Source organism: Moschus berezovskii, chromosome 11 (assembly GCF_049115385.1).
Source record: "Moschus berezovskii isolate FMDL1 chromosome 11, NW_MosBer_1.0, whole genome shotgun sequence".
Taxonomy (NCBI): Eukaryota; Metazoa; Chordata; class Mammalia; order Artiodactyla; family Moschidae; genus Moschus; species Moschus berezovskii.
The window spans coordinates 60,010,738-60,027,432 of record NC_142470.1 but is presented as its reverse complement, the minus strand read 5'-3'; the positions used below and the strand labels follow the sequence as shown (position 1 = coordinate 60,027,432).

General features: G+C 39.9%; 1 protein-coding gene across 2 annotated transcripts in view; it reads left to right on the top strand.

The window, feature by feature from the left end:
- EIF2AK3 (eukaryotic translation initiation factor 2 alpha kinase 3) overlaps positions 1–16,430 on the top strand; it is an 84,564-nt gene extending 68,134 nt beyond the window's left edge. For both annotated transcript variants that reach the window (XM_055399617.2, XM_055399616.2), the window contains 4 exons: positions 2,342–2,509; positions 6,896–6,997; positions 12,956–13,018; positions 15,231–16,430. In XM_055399617.2, coding sequence (XP_055255592.2) covers positions 2,342–2,509; positions 6,896–6,997; positions 12,956–13,018; positions 15,231–15,431 — 534 coding nt within the window. In that variant the 3' untranslated portion in view covers positions 15,432–16,430. The remainder of the gene's footprint in view (positions 1–2,341; positions 2,510–6,895; positions 6,998–12,955; positions 13,019–15,230) is intronic.
- The last annotated feature ends 265 nt before the right edge of the window (positions 16,431–16,695 follow it).

Genomic DNA, 16,695 nt, shown 5'->3' with positions numbered 1-16,695 from the left:
CAGTTGCTGGTTGTGTTCAACTCTTTGTGACCCCGTGAACTGCAGCACACCAGGCCTCAGTGTCCCTTACCATCTCCCAGAGTTTGCACAAGTTCATGTCCATTGCATGCCAACCAATCATCTCATCCTCCGACGTTCTTTTCTCTTTCTGCCCTTAATCTTTCCCAGCATCAGGGACTTTTCCAATGAGTCGGCTGTTCCCATCAGGTGACCGAAATATTGGACACATACCCATCCCCAAACCAGTCTTCTGGCCGGGAGCTGGGATTATGCTTATTGGTGGATGCAAGCTCTAGATGCCACCTCCAGATAACATCCTACATGAACCATGAACTTGCTGCCTAGAAGAAGGGAATTCCGAAAGTCACTTCCAGATGCTTCCAGTGGAAGCATAGAGGGATGGATAGATGCTGGAGAACCAAAAAGGAACCAAAGTCTGTTAGTGTTGGGTACATAGAAGCTGACACCAGAGCGCAGAGAGGGGAGGAATGAGGAAATTGAAGGCAGCACAGTCTAATCCTGTCTCTTGTACAAGGTTATTTGAGGAAGAGTAGGGTGTTGTGTGCTAAGTCACTCAGTCATGGCCAACTCTTCTTGACCCTGTGGACTGTAGCCCACCTGGCTCCTCTGTCAGTGGGATTCACCAGGCAAGATACTGGAGTGGGTTGCTATTTCCTTCTCCAGGGAATCTTTCTGACCCAGGGATTGAACCTGCGTCTCCAGCATCTCCTTCATTGACACGCAGATTCTTTACCACTAGTATCACCTGGGAAGCCCCATTTGAAGCACAATGAAAGTAAATTTTATGAGCTAAATGGCTTTTTTTCACCCTTATTTCAAAGGCCTATGAATAGTGGTCATGTTAGCTGAGGTTCAAGTAAGCTATAGGGAAAGATGATGATATTATATATACATATATATATATATATATATATATATATTTTTTTTTTTTTGCTGTGGACCATTTTTAAAGTCTTTATTGAATTTGTTGCACTACTACTTATGTTCTGGTATTTTGGCTAAGAGGCATGTGGGATCTTAGCTCCCCAAGACCAGGAATCCAACCTGATTCTCCACATTGGAAGGCGAAGTCTTAACTTCTGAGCTGCCGGGGAATTCCCAAGATGATATATTTCTTGTGCAGGATTTTGAATTTGAGGAGCCCATGGTTAGGTGTATCCAATGAGCAGTTGCATATAAGAGTTTAGAATTCGGGACAAAGTTTAGAATTAGGGACAAGGTATATGGGAGGCTGTATTAGAAGAGACAATGTAAGATTGTAGTTAAGGGAATTCCCTGGCAGTCCAGTGGTTAGGACTCTGCACTTTCACTAATATGGGGCCCAGGTTCAATCCCTGGTCAAGATTCCTCAAGCCGCACAGCCAGAAAAAGGAAAAAAAAAAAAAAAAATATATATATATATATATATATATATAAAGATTGTTGTTAAGAGCTCTTATTATTCTCCTTGACAGCCTACATTTCCCTTTCGTAACAAGCCCAAACATCAGTCTGTTTCATTCATTCACCATGTAGTAGTGATTTGCTGCCATAGGGTAAGAATTGGACACGTGACAGTGGAGCAGATACCCTTTTCTCAGGGAGCCAGACTGCCTGGGTTTGAACCTGCTCCACTCCTTACTAACTGGGTGACCTTGGGTGATTTACTTAGCTTCTCTGGGCCTCAGTTTTCATATCTGTGAAAGGAGGGACCAACAGGACTAAAAGGGTTATGAATATTGCATGAGTTAATAAACAGTAATAAACCACTTAGACCATCTTCTGGCCTATTGCAAGTGCTTTGTATGTGTTTGTTATTATTATAATCATCCTTTAGGTCAGAAACGTAGAGAAGCTTGCCGAGAGAGTGTATAAATAATGAGATTTAGTGTTATGTGCCTGCCTGGATGGGAAAAGGAGTTTGGGGGTGAATGGATACGTGTGTGTGTGTATGTGTGGCTGAGTCCCTTTGCTATTCACCTGAAACTGGCATAACATTGTTAATTGGCTGTACCCCCAATACAAAATAAAAAGGTAAAAAAAGAATAAGGAGATTGAGGATTAAGCACCCTGGACAGTAGGGAATGTGAATCTCTTAAGGATTTATTTAAACAGATGTTCAATGAATACTTGCTCCCCTTGCCTTTTCTTTATTCACAGTACTTGTCTAGCATTGAAGGATTGTTTTCATTTTCATATTAGTCCACTGTAAAGGGAAAGATGCTTGAGAATATCAAGTGTCCTGTATTTATTTTTTGTAGTCATTTAAATAATTCTCTTCCCTGTCTCTCCTCCATACACACCCACTGTGCTTTTATCTGCTTTATTTTTTTTTTTCTAGCCTTCCAACATATTCTTTACAATGGATGATGTGGTCAAAGTTGGAGATTTTGGACTGGTAACAGCAATGGACCAAGATGAGGAAGATCAGATGGTTCTGACCCCAATGCCAGGTTACGCCAGGCACACGGGACAAGTGGGGACCAAGCTGTATATGAGCCCAGAACAGGTGAGCTGTTCCTTTTCCTTCTGAGGAATAGATTTTTGTTAAAATAGTTTTTTTAGGTATGCTCTGTCCTTTTTTTTTTTTTTTTTTGGCCATGAAGTTTGGCATGCAGGATCTTAGTTCCCTGACGATAGATTGAACCTATGCTGCCTGTTTTGGAAGCACAGAGTCTTAACCACTGGACCACCAGGGAAGTCCCTAAGTAATTTATTAATTAGGATGGCAGCAAGCTAGATGTGCCCCCGTGAATCTCCATCTGTGCTGCATTTAAAATACCCAATAAAATAAAAATCTGAAAATGATGAAACTGACAGGAGTGTTCCACAGGCAGCACAGCTAGGGTGCAATTCCTGCAACCTGGATTGGGGGTGGATAAAGAAAAATACTCACAATGCATGAAATGTGCCTGCCCTCTGAACCAGAACCTGACAACAGCCAGAAATTTAATGTTTATTTATTTTTGGCTCTGCTGGGTCTTCACTGCTGTGCAGGCTTTTCTCTAGTTGTGGCAAGCAGGGGCTGCTCTTTTGGTGGTGCGCAGGCTTCTTATTGTGGTAGCCTGTCTTATTGCAGAGCACAGGCTCTAGGCAGCGGGCTTCAGTAGTTGCAGCCCATGGGCTCCGTAGTTGCAGTTCCCAGGCTCTAGATCACTGGCTCAATAGTTGTGGCCCATGGACTTAGTTGCTCTGTGGCAGGTGGGATCCTCCCAGATCAGGGATCGAACCTGTGTCTGTTATATTGACAGGCAGACTCTTTACCACTGGACCACCAGGGAAGTCCCAGAAATTTAGAGACTTTGAATGTCCTTCTCCCAAACGTAACTCTCATTTCCGCTTATGTGAACTAGGCAGGAACTGTTTTCAGAGAAAGTTGGAGGTAGTTTAGTGAACTGCCCTCTGTGTTAATCTACAGACACGGCAGGAAACAGAAGCGGACAGGCTGAGCTGTGTTGCCTTGTGGGAAAAACTCTGTAAACGGAACGGAGACCGGAAGTGGTGCGAGCAGGGCATCCTGGGAGATTCAGTGTAGCCTCCCCAGCGCTGATGATATTCACAAGCTTATAGATGCTTAGATGAGTGGTTCTCAGACTTTTTGGCCAGTGCCTGTTTATAATTAAAATATGATTGAGAGCTTAATAATTTTTCTTGTGAGATTGTATCTATCAATATTTGGCACATTAGAGATGAAAGCAGAAATTTGTAAAATTTTAGCAATTCAAGTAAAAATAAGTCTTAAATCTGTCACATCTTCAAGATACTTTCTGAAAAATAAATATTTTCCCAAAGAAAACTAGTGAGAATAGTGGTATTTATTTGCATGTTTTTAAAGCTCTTTACTATCTGACTTAAAAGGGTTAGATTTCATATCTGCTTTTGCATTTAATCCCTTCAGCTATGTTATTTTGGTTCATAAGCAAATCTGATTTCAAACAGATGTGCAGTGGGGAAGGGAGGAACATTTTAATACCATTTTCAGGTAGTTGTGGGCATCACCAAAACTCAATAAGCAAAAGTTTCTGAAGTTTCTGAAGAATCATTTGCCCTGTGGAATCTAAAACCACAGCAGTGGACTTACTCTGTTACTGTAACATCCATTTCACACTTTGAATGGACCTCTTTTCCACACATGAGTTTTTAAAGTTATGCATTGGTCATTTGGAAACTGTTGGGTCTCTACATTATGCGTCTTTCCAAAAATTGTCACAATTCATTACTGTTGTTGTTCAGTAGCTAAGTCGTGTCCACTCTTTGCAATGCCATGGACTGTAGCCACCAGGCTTCCCTGTCCTTTACCATCCCCCAGAGTTTGCTCAAACTCATGTCCATTGAGTCGGTGATGCCATCCAACCATCTCATCCTCTGTCGCCCCCTTCTATTCCTCTCAATCTCATTTAATATTTTTAAAAATCATCCATATTTTAATATCACCAACCAAGCTCACAAGAAAAGGCTTTTAAGTATTGGGAAAGCTATCAGGTTCCCAGTGATGGACACACATTTTCCAAAATTCTGAAGTTCACTTCAAAGTTCAGCTTTTATCTTTGGCAACAACTGTCAGTTTTCCTTGAAGTGCCATTCTCACTTCATTCATCTTTAAGAAAATACTGTCAAGTATCCAAGTCTGAATGACCACAGTTGGTCTACCAATTTTTCGTTCAAGTCAAAGTGGTGCTCGATGAGAAGAGCTCAATGAGAAGTTCATATAGGAACTCGAACAATCACATAAATGCTTTCTCTTGAAACAGCAGAACTGTCTTTATGAACACTGCTCATTGTGGCACACAGAATATTAAAAGATGTGTGCCTAAGGGGCAAGACATAATAAAATTAATCAGTTGTACTGCTTCAGCCGGGATATTTAAGTGAAGCTGTCCTTCTCGCTCTTGCTTCCACTTTCTTTCTTGTTTTCTCTTTTCTTTCTTGCTTTCTCTTTCTCTCTCTTGCTCTTTCTCCTTTTCTCTTTCTCGTTCTCTCTCTTGCTCTTTCTCCTTCTCTTTCTCGTTCTCTCTTTGTGGCTCTTGCTTTCTCATTCTCCCTTTTTTCAGTTTCTCTCCCTGCCTTTCTCTCTCTTGCTCTTTCTCCTTTTCTCTCTTCCTTTCTCGTTCTCTCTTTTTTCTGCTTCTCTCTCTGCCTTTCTCTCTCTCTTGCTCTTTCGCCTTTTCTCTTTCTCGTTCTCTCTTTGTGGCTCTTCCTTTCTCGTTCTCCCTTTTTTCTGCTTCTCTCTCTCTTGCCTTTTTTTTCTTTCTCTCTCTTTCTCTCTCACCCTGTCTCTTGCTTCCTCCTTTTCTCTTTCTCTCTTTCTTTTTCTTTCTTGCTTTTTTCTCCCACCCTACTCCCCCAGTATGTAAACTGAAGAACATAATTACTACTAGTATGGTTTGGTGCCACTGCCTTAATTCGTGCTAAGATTCAGCAGAGCAAATGTCAACATAGTGAAAAGACAAATCATGCCTTAGAATTATTGTGAAAATAGTATTGACTTTGTAGACTTCCTGAGAGCATGTTGGGATCCCCAGGGACTTATAGACCACACTTTAAGAACCTTCTTTGGAAGGTTTCATCAGAGACCAATCATAGGAATCAACCTTTATTTTACTGTTGTACAGTATCTTTTTAGACTGCCTGAGTTTGCATTATTCAAGTGTATTCTTTTTCATACTTAACATTTTCATTTTTTAATTTGTTTTTTTTAATATAGTCCTATACTTAGACATCTTGAATTTCAAGATAAAGGTAAATAAATACCTTCAAGATAAATAGTATTAAAGTATTTAGATAGGGAAAAAACCAGGTTACAGCTTAAAGAGCTTGTTTTCTGTAACACTCAACCCTAGAAGACAATAAACCAATAAGTACAGTTTTGATGAAAAATAGCTATGACCTGCAAATCATGTTTCTGGAAAAAAGTCATTCGTGTAAAAGAAAATAGGCATTTTTAGGTAAATAAGAGTTAAAAAAAATCTTGGGGCATTGGCTGGTGGTCCAGCTGTTAGGACTCCTTCCTTTCACTTTCGGGTGCCCATGTTTGATCCCTGGTTGGGGAACTAAGATTCTGCATGTCTCATGCTGTAGCAAAAAAATTTAAAAACTAACTAAATAAATAAAAAGAAATATTGATGTGAGTATTCTCAAAGTTCCGGCCTTCCTTGGCCTTTGCCAAGTGTCAAGTTATGTGCCTAGCTTCATTTTCCCAAATGAAAGGCTTCTTATGAGTCCTAGGAGGTCACTTTTAATTTGAATGAGACTTTTTAAGAGTCTGTTGGGTTGTAATTCCTTTGTTCCTTTTACAAATAAGTTTTTGTTGAAGGCCTTCTCTCTACTTAGCCCAGTTCTGGAAGGTAGGACTACAAAAGAAGCAGCTCCCTTCCCTCCAGGTCTTTATAATCTAGTTGTGAAGAGTAAGAAATAACACACATGAAAAATACAGCAGAGAATGCAGAGAAGTCCATAATTAAGTGCCGTAATGAGGGCTAACCACAGTTGATGAGTGGTTTGGAAGATTTTCTCATAAAAATAGGTGAGGACTAAGATAGTCAGAAATGAGAGATTTGCTTTAGATAGTGCTGGCTTTGAAAAACTTCACCTCGGGGGTATGGGGACAGCTTTTCCTGACTCCTGGCTTCCGCTGGGCCAATTTTACTGATGCATATCTCAGAGCTATACCTGGGCTTCCTTCTGTGATGCTGAGTAGTTTAATTACTCTTGCTGTGGGTGACTTGAAGAAAAGAGGCTTCAGAGATGATTAACTCTTTGCTAACATTTTTACCTGCAGGATTACATTTAAACCAAGTAGGGACTAAGTCAGTGTTGGGATTCACTCATGCTATATGATCTTCTGTGATGCTATCTCTGTGACTGTTGTCCTAATCTTCTTTATTTGGGATTTCAGATTAATGGCAACAGCTACTCCCATAAAGTGGACATCTTTTCTTTGGGCCTCATTCTGTTTGAATTACTGTACCCGTTTGGCACTCAGATGGAAAGGGTCAGGGTAAGTTCTTCCCCTCCTCTCCAAAAAGGCAGAAGGAAATACTCTTCAATTTACAAAAGAATGAGTTGTAAAAGAAAAATAAGTTATTCTTAATACCAGCAACTTGGTTGACTGCAAGTAGAAGAGAAAGAATTTGTAGACTCTTTGCTTCCATTTAAAGCTCAGTCTTCAAAAATTGTTGAGGTGAATTGTCTATTGGCTTGCTGTTGCTTATGTTCATCATAACTTAACCATATTTTGCACTCAAATTTGTCATAAGGGAAAAGTTAGGGGAACTACAGGGTGGGGCAATGGTGGTGGTCAGAGAATTTTCCAGATAACAAATGGCCACACAATCATATGCTTAAAAACTGAAAAACTAAGCATAGTTAAGTTTTCTTTCCCCTCTCAAAATAAACCATGACCGTTGCCTTTAAGGAGTATAGTACTGAAAGTCTTAAAAGTAGTGTCTAGAATATATAAAGGATGACTACAGTTCAACAACAAAAAACAAACAATCCTGTTAAAAAATGGGCAAAGGACTTGGATAGATATTTCTCTGAAGATTGCAGATGGCCAATAAGTACAGCATCACTATTCATCAGGGAAATGTGAATTAAAATCACGGTGAGATGCCACTTCACACCATCCAAAATAGCTATAATAGAATAAAATAAAAGCAGAAAATAAGTGTTGGCAAGGATATGGAGATGTTAGTGTTCTCATGCATTGCTGGTAGGAATGTAAAGTGGTACATTCCACTGTGTAAGACAGTGTGACCCTTCCTCAAAAAGGTAAACATGGAATGACCATGTTCTTCTAGGTTCTACTCCTGTTTCTCCAGGAGAAATAAAAACATAGGTCTACACAAAAACCTGTGCACAAATGTTCATAGTAGCATTTTCATAATGACTAGAAGGTAGGAGCAACCCAGATGTTAATCAGCTTGGATTCTGGCTTGGATCCCTTGTTTCCTAGATTTCATGTTTTGTTTTGTTTACATTACTCTCTTATTTTGTTGGAGCACATTCTGCCGTAAATTTCTCAGAAAGAATGTATGAGAGGGAAAATTTTAGAGTCCTCAGGTATCTGAAAATGTATTCCCCCCCATCCTTATACATAATTGATAAATTGATTAGGTTCTAGTTCTAGATTGAAAATAACTTTCCTTCAGAACCTTGAGGGCATTGCCTCATTCTCTTACAGCTTCCAATATTGCTGTTAAAAAGCTGATATCATTCTGATGTGTCAATTTTTTGTGTGTGGGGTATTTTGGACCTGTTATATCTTCCTTTCTGAGGGCTTTAGGGATTTAGTTTTTATCAGTGCTGTTATGAAATTTAGTCCTCTCAGATCCTTCCAGATCTCCCCACCAACCCCGCCCAACCCCACCCCCCCATGCCCCACCCCCCACTCCCCCACTCCCCTGCTGCTGCTGCTGCTGCTAAGTCACTTCAGTCGTGTCCGACTCTGTGTGACCCCATAGACGGAAGCCCACCAGGCTCCCCCGTCCCTGGGATTCTCCAGGCAAGAACACTGGAGTGGGTTGCCATTTCCTTCTCCAACGTGTGAAAGTGAAGTCGCTCAGTCGTGTCCGACCTTTAGCGACCCCACGGACTGCAGCCTACCAGGCTCCTCCATCCATGGGATTTTCTAGGCAAGAGTACTGGAGTGGCTTGCCATTGCCCACTCCCCTACTCACTGACTATACTTAGCACTTGGTAGATTCTTTCAGTTAGAAGGGATTTATCCTTCAGTCTAGTAAGTTTCTCATATTTGTTTTGATAAATTCTTCTCTAATTTTTCTGTTTTTTCCTGGGACTCCAGACTTAGTCCTAAAAATGTTTATTTTTCCCTCCTATTTTCTATCTTTGTCTTTTTGTACTATTTTTTGCAGAAGTTTCTTAACTTATTCTTCTAATTTTCCTAATTCCTTTGACAATTCTGTTTTTATCGTCTAAGATTGTTCCTTTTTTGTAGTAGTGAAGCCACTCCAGTACTCTTGCCTAGAAAATCCCATGGATGGAGGAGCCTGGCAGTCCATGGGGTCGCTACGAGTCAGACATGACTGAGCGACTTCACTGTCACTTTTCACTTTCACACATTGGAGAAGGAAATGGCAACCCACTCCAGTGTTCTTGCCTGGAGAATCCCAGGGACGGGGGAGCCTGGTGGGCTGCCGTCTATGGGGTCGGGGTCACACAGAGTCGGACACGACTGAAGTGACTTAGCAGCAGCAGCACTCTTTTTATATGAATTCAGTCTCTTCATATTGCTGAGAATCTCAATTATATGTATGTATGTATTTCTTCCCCCATACTGTCTCTTTCCTTTGTTTTTTTTTATTTTTTTATTTTTGGCTTTCTATTTGAAATTATTGTAGATGCACAGAAAGTTTCAAAGATAATACAAAGAGATACCCTCCATCCAATTTCTCCTAAGTGTTGCATCTTACATAATTATAGTACAACATATATCTGACATTGGTACTTTATATTATATATAGCTCCATGGTATTTTATCTCATATATAGGTTTCTGTAACCAACACTGCAGTCTAGGTACAGAAGTGTTCCATCCCTCTTGCTACTTTATAGTAACACTTTATAGTCACACTTACTTTCTCCCTACTAATATCTCTGAGTTTTGTAATGATTTGTGTGTCACATGTTGACCATCCTGTCTGTACATATTTAAGAATGGTGCTCTAAAATGGTAACTAGAAAATAAAAATAAAAAGTAAACAGAAAAGGGAATTCCCTGGCAGTCCAGTGGTTAGGACTCAGAGCTTTCAACTGCTGTGGACCCCTATTCTATTCCTGGACAGGGAACTAAGAACCTGCAAGCCACGCAACCAAAAAAAAAATACCTGAAGTGGACATGACTGTTAAGTGTTATGATCCAGTTCTTTCTTTGGGGTGGCGGTGGGGGAGAACACTCACATGTTAGCATCTCTTGGACTTTCCTCATTCTCTTCAGAGAAGAAGCTTCATTCTCCTGCCTGAGAAAGAATTGGGATGGATGGGGGGTGGAGAGTGTCTTACTATTGCAGATCTTCACTTGTTCTGTTTTCCATGCCCACCCCTGACTCATCTTCATGCCTCTGTTTTGGCCCTATGTTTGGAATGCCTTGGTTCAGTTTCTTCGAAGAACAAACCTCTGTATCCTGTGAAAAGTGAAAGCATTAGTTGCTCAGTCCTGTCTGACTCTTTGCGACCCCATGGACTGTAGCCTGCCAGGCTTCTCTGTTGGATTCTCCAGGGAAGACTACTGGAGTGGGTTGTCATTCTCTTCTCCAGAGGATCTTCCTGACTCAGGGACTGAATCTGGGTCTCCCGCATTGCAGGCAGATTCTTTACTGTTTGAGCCATTGGGGAAGCCCTTTGTGTCTTATTGGGGTATGTAATATCACTTCATATACGGAACTTCCGACAGCTCTCCTACAGCCATCTTCCTCCCTCACCCCCACCTCCTGCAGATTCCACACAGCTAAGCAATTCCCCGTCTGCTGGCCTTATCCCTTGTGGACAACCTGGTTTACCTTTCTCTGTTGAGTTAAAGTAGTTACAATATGTTTCCATCTACTTTCGCTCTCATTCCAAAGATGTGATCTTTTCTTCCAGTGCACTCATTTTAAAGATTTCAGTGTTTTTCCTTTCTTTGCAGTTGTTTTAGTGAAAATGTTTACTTTGAAGTGTAGTTAAAAAAAAAAAAATCTGCCATGTTTAGTCTTTTTTTTTTTTTTAATTTATTTGATTGCACTGGATCTTAGTTGTAGCACAGAAGATCTCTGACCTTTTGTTGTGGCATGTGGGATCTAGTTCCCTGACAGGGGATTGAACCCACGTCCCCTGCAGTGGGAGTGCAGAGTCCTAGCCACTGGACCATCAGGGAATTCCAGAAAATCTGCCTTGTTTAGTCAGAACCCCTCTGAATTCTGTTAGTGAATGTAAAAGAGACTATTCAGTGATTTGACCAAGATGTTTTTCAAAAAACTAATTTTATTGAGGTATACTTTACATACAGTACATTGTACCCACTTTGTACATTTTTATGTGATTTTGATACTTTTAAACCTTCATGTAACAACCACTACATTCAAAATACAGAATATTTCTATCATCCCCAAAAGTTGCCTTTTGTTCCTTCCCAGTCTCCTGTTGTTTCATCCCCCATCCTGATTCCAAGCAACCACCAATCTGTTTTGTCTTAGAAAGTTTCTTATGAATGGAAGCATACCTGTATATACATTTTTGTGTCTGCCTTCTTTGACACACATTAAAGGTTTTAAGGTTCATTCATTACTCAGTGTGTCAGCAGTTTCTCCTTTTTATTAAGTAACATTCCATGGTATATATACCATAGTTCCTGTGTCCATTTACCTGTTGGAAACACCTGTGAATAAAGTGGAAGTTGCTGTGAACATTAGTAAACTGGGCTCTTTGTAGACATACATCTGTTTTCATTAGTCTTGGGTACTTAGGAGGTAGGGTTGGTAAATTATATGTAAGTGGTTTAACTGTATAAGAAAGTGCCATTTTATATTCTCACCCACAATGTAGGTGAGTTCTAGGTCCTCGGCATCCTTATCAACACTTAGGTTTTAGTCTCTGCATTTTTGGGTATTCTGATAGGAGTACAATACAATCAGATTGTGGTTTCAGTTTGCATTTCTCTGATGACTAATGACCTTGATCATCTTTTCAAGTCTTTTGCCAACTATATGTATTATGACTAATTTATTCCAGCCAGTGGCTTCCCATTTCATTTTCTTAATGATGTCTTTCAAAGGGCAGCAGCTTAAAAAAAAAAACCAAAAACATGTTATAGGATTAAAAATTCTGTGATTCAAGACTCAAGCATTTATCTGCACATTGTTTGGTACGACCTACCTATTAGCAGGTGAAACACTCCCTTCTATGGCCTGTGTCATAGATTATTCTAGTGAAGTTTCTGTTTTCCTTTAGTGGGAAGTGCAAATGCCAACCCAGTTCATGTTTTTGTTAAAGTACATTTTAGCTTATTTCTCAAGAAATATGAAGACATACTTGCTTTATTTCGTTTCTCAAAACTGATTCATTACAAAAGGAGTATCAGGGACTTCCCTGGTGGCACAGTGGTGAAGAATCCACCTGCCAATGCAGGGAACACGGGTTCAATCCCTGGTCCAGGAAGATTCCATATGCTGTGGGGACAACTAAGCCCCTGAGCCACAACTACTGAGCCTGTGCTCTAGAGCCCGGGAGCCACAACTATTAAGCCCACATGCCATAGCTACTGAAACCCATGTGCCTAGAGCCTGTGTTCTGCAGCAGGAGAAGCCACCACAATGAGAAACCCACACACCACAGCTAGAGAACAGCCCCCACTCGCTGCAGCTAGAGAAAGCCCAAGTGTGGCAACGAAGACCCGGAGCAACCAAAAATAAATAAGTAATAAAAATGTTTTAAAGGAGTTTAAGGCACTGTGCCAAATAGTTTGCCTGAATTACCTCATTTAAAGCAAGCATACAAAGTAGACACTGTTATCCTGTTTGTATGAAAATTTCCTAAAAAGCTATTTTTTATATTCAGCATTTAGCACAATTGACTTAGTTTTCTTCACTCAAAAAGAACACTATGTCCTTTTATATCAAATACAAGTGATTAGTGACTAGTAGAAAAAGTTACCCACTTAAGAACACAAATGTGTGTTCATGAATGATTGAATTATTTTTTATGCAGATCAGTCCATTTTCAGTTAAAATCCAGATGTCAGGATCATATACAGTTCTAATATATGTAAATTATTTGGTGATTTGGTGGCAGGTAAATCTGTGCCCAGGGAGCATTGATGTGTAGATTATCAAGTCAGGAAAAGCTGTTGATAAATTTTCCATCTGCTTAATATTCAGCCTTTCTTACAGTATCAAAAAATATCTCTGTTTAAATAGGTCCACATATTAAAATAGATTTAAAGATAAACTTTTATTTCTTTTCAGATCCTAACTGATGTAAGAGATCTCAAATTTCCACCACTATTTACTCAGAAATATCCTCGTGAGGTTGGTATAATTCTCATCTTTTATTTTCTTTAAAATCTTACTTGGGACGTGAAGTCAGCAGTCAGCTCATCAGTTTCCACATTTTATAGATGAGGAGGCCTAAGGTCTAAAGAGGAAAGTGGCCTGATCCCAACAACATACAACTTGTTAAAACCAAAGGCTGGGGAATTCCCTGGTTAAGACTGTGACCTTCCACTGCAGGGGTGTGAGTTTAGTCCCTATTCTGGTAACAAGGAGTCTGCTCCATGCTGCATGACAGCAACCTTGCTTTTCAGTAGGGCTTCCCAGGTGGCTCAGTGGTAAAGAACCTGCCTGCCAATGCAGAAGATGCTAGAGACGCAGGTTCGATCATGGCAACCCACTCCAATATTCTTATCTGGAAAACTCCATGGACAGAGGAGCCTGGCAGGCTGTGGTCCATGGGGTCACAAAGAGTCCGACATGACTGAGCAATTGAGCACATGCATGCCTTTCAGTAAGGCTGAACCTAAAGAGCTCACCCTCGTAGGAATCAAGTTGCCGTTATAATCAGGCCATTAATTTCTTTATCTTAGTGAATTTGAGACAGATCTTAAATACCAGCTTCTTAAAAAAAAGTCACTCATTTCCCCTGATTTTGTGTGTTGGAATTATACCCCTCAGAGAAACAGTAAATGATTCAGAATAGTGGGAAGGGAAAATTAAAATGGTCTTGATGGTGAAAACTGTGTGTAATGAACTTTTGACGTTTCTTTTTGCAGTTTTTGTTTATTTATATTATGTCCACAAACACATCACTTTAAAATTTATGCATTGATGGATCTTGAATTTTCTTAGTAAATTCAGTTCAAGTAAATTAAAATCCTAATTATCAGATTGGGAAAAGTCTAATTGAGCTTTCAATATTTTAAGTATATTGAAGAGTTGCATTAAAAATGAACTTTATAACAATATAGAGATATGCTAACTTAAAGTGAAGTTTATTTTACTAAAAATTAGTTTGTTGTGTATTTTGCAAAGTGGTGAATCAGTTCCTGGGGGGACTCACAAGAATCTGTGTTATATTAAAGTGGTTCGAAAAAAATCAGGAAAAGGGGCTAGGTAGTGACCACTGGCATGATTTCTTTTTCTTTTTATTTATTGGGGTATAATTGCTTCACAGTGTTGTGTTAGTCTCCGCTGTACAATGAAGTCAATCAGCTCTACATTTACATATATCCTCTCCCTCTTGTATCTCCCTCTATTTGCCCCCTTATCCCACCCATCTGAGTCATCACAGAGCACTGAGCTGAGCTCCCTGTGCTATGGAGCAGCTTCCCACTAGCTCTCTCTTTCACACGTGGTAGTGTATGTACATCAGCGCTACTCTCCCAGTTCATCCCACCCTCCCCGTCCCTCTGTGTCCACATGTCCATTCTCTGTGTCTCTATTTGCTATGGTTATTTTTTAATTGAAATCTTTATTGAAGTAATTGTACATTCACATGCGGTTGTAAGATGAATTTATTTTAAAGGTCAGACTGTTTCAGAGATGTGATTTAGGGCCCTTTATATTAGGAAACAACCAATTAACCTGAAATAGTCCATGTGTATTTGGAACAAGAGTTGGCCAAACTATGACCCATAGACCAAATCCAGCCTGCTGCCTGTTTTGGTAATAAAGTTTCATGGGAATACAGGCAGGCCCACCTGTTTACGTACGGTCTGTGGCTGCTTTTGTATTTCAGTGGCAGAACTGAGAAATTGCTCATACAGACGTAGAGAACAAACATATGGCCAAGAGAGGGTGAGGTGAGGTGGGTGGGATAGGGTGGGATGAATTGGGAGATTGAGATTGACATACATACCCTGCTGATACTATGTATAAAATAGATAACCAGTGAGAACTGTCTGTATAGCAAAGGGAACTCTACTCAGTGCTCTGTGGTGAGCTAAATGGGAAGGAAATCCAAAAAAAGGGGGATATATGTATATCTATAACTGATTCCTTATGGAATCAAGTGGCTCAGATGGTACAGAATCTGTCTGCAGTGGCAGAAACCCAGGTTCGACAACATTCAACACAACTAATACAACACTGCAGAGCAACTATACTCCAATAAAAATTAATTTAGAAAAAAAGAGAAACTGGCTCACCAACTTAACATAGTTACAGAAACATAATATTTGGCGGACTCCTGGTTTAGGCAATGGTTTAGTGGCCCCTTGATCACAAAACAATTTTTATCTTTCAGTATGCCATGGTGCAAGACATGCTGTCCCCATCCCCTACTGAACGGCCAGAAGCTGCAAGCATCATTGAAAACGCGATCTTCGAGGACTTGGAGTTTCCAGGAAAGACGGTCCTCAGACAGAGATCTCGCTCCATGAGCTCGTCTGGAGCGAAACATTCAAGACACTCCGGCAGCCCCCACAGCCCTTTGCCCAGCAATTAGCCTTAAGTTCTGCTCGCGCCCCTAACAGGTGGCAACGGAATAACCTGCTTCAAAGGAATGTTGCTTTTCCAAAATCGCAAACTTGAAAATATGGTTCCCACTTGATTTCATTTTAGGCTGCCTTTTCTAAATCAGATTTTAAACTGGATTTTGGAGCACACACCTCATTTGAGCCAACTTTTGACTTTCGCTCCAGTCGAGGGGAGGGCTGTCATGTGCGGTCCTTTCCCTTGCTGGTCTATTGAAACTGGCTGGCCAAGTATTCTGTCCACGTTTTGCCTAGGGAGGTAGAAGCAATCCCTAAAATGTATAGAGACAAATTATAAAATGGAAATATTTTTATAGTACAGAAAAATGAAAGTCCCTACATGGTGGTAACCATATTGTTCTAGAAAGACGCTTTCTAGAGAGATAATGGGGGTTTTGAAACTGATTTCAAAACAAAGCTGACTCCATTTTTGTCCCTGGTGGGTGAATTAGGAGGCTGCGTTATTTTGGAGGACAAGTAGCACAAATTATAAAGCTAGTTTTCTAGGGTCATTTGTAGCATTAAATAGCTTTATTCCTCAGATAGTTCTAGGGAGAAAGATTTTTAAGAGCTTTTTGTACTTTTACCTCCAATAAAGGGAAAATGAAGCTTTTTGTGTAAATTGGTCAAAATTTCTGGCTTGGAGAAGGAAAAAAAGCCGTAGGAGGAAACGAATCATATATTACAACTAACTGCTTCAATTACGGACTTCTTAAACCTAATGAAATCTTAAATGTCTTAAATGTAATACTGTAGGTTTATACTGTCTCAGAATTGATTGTGGATAACAGTTTAATCATCTAATGTGCTAACATGTTTTTATTTCTCACTGTAAATAGGTTTATTTTTTATTTATAAAAATTCTGAACTCAATCCATTTGGGTTGGTGGTGTACAGAACGCACTTAAAAGTGTGTTAACTATTGTGACTTCTTTCAAGTCTAAATGGTTTAATAAAACTTTTAGAAATGATTTATGGTTGATTCTTATCTGAGGGAACTAGCTCCGAAATGGAATTTTTCAGATTTTAAAATGGGATCATAGGTCTCTAAAGAGTCATAACCCTACTCTCAAGAAAACTTATTCCTTATAGATGATCTTATTTACAAAGCAGAAATAGAAACACAAACATAGAGAACAAACATAAGGACATCAAGGGCCAGGGGATGAAACGGGAGATTGGACTTGACACATATACACTATTGACACTGTGTATAAAATAGATAATTAATGAGAA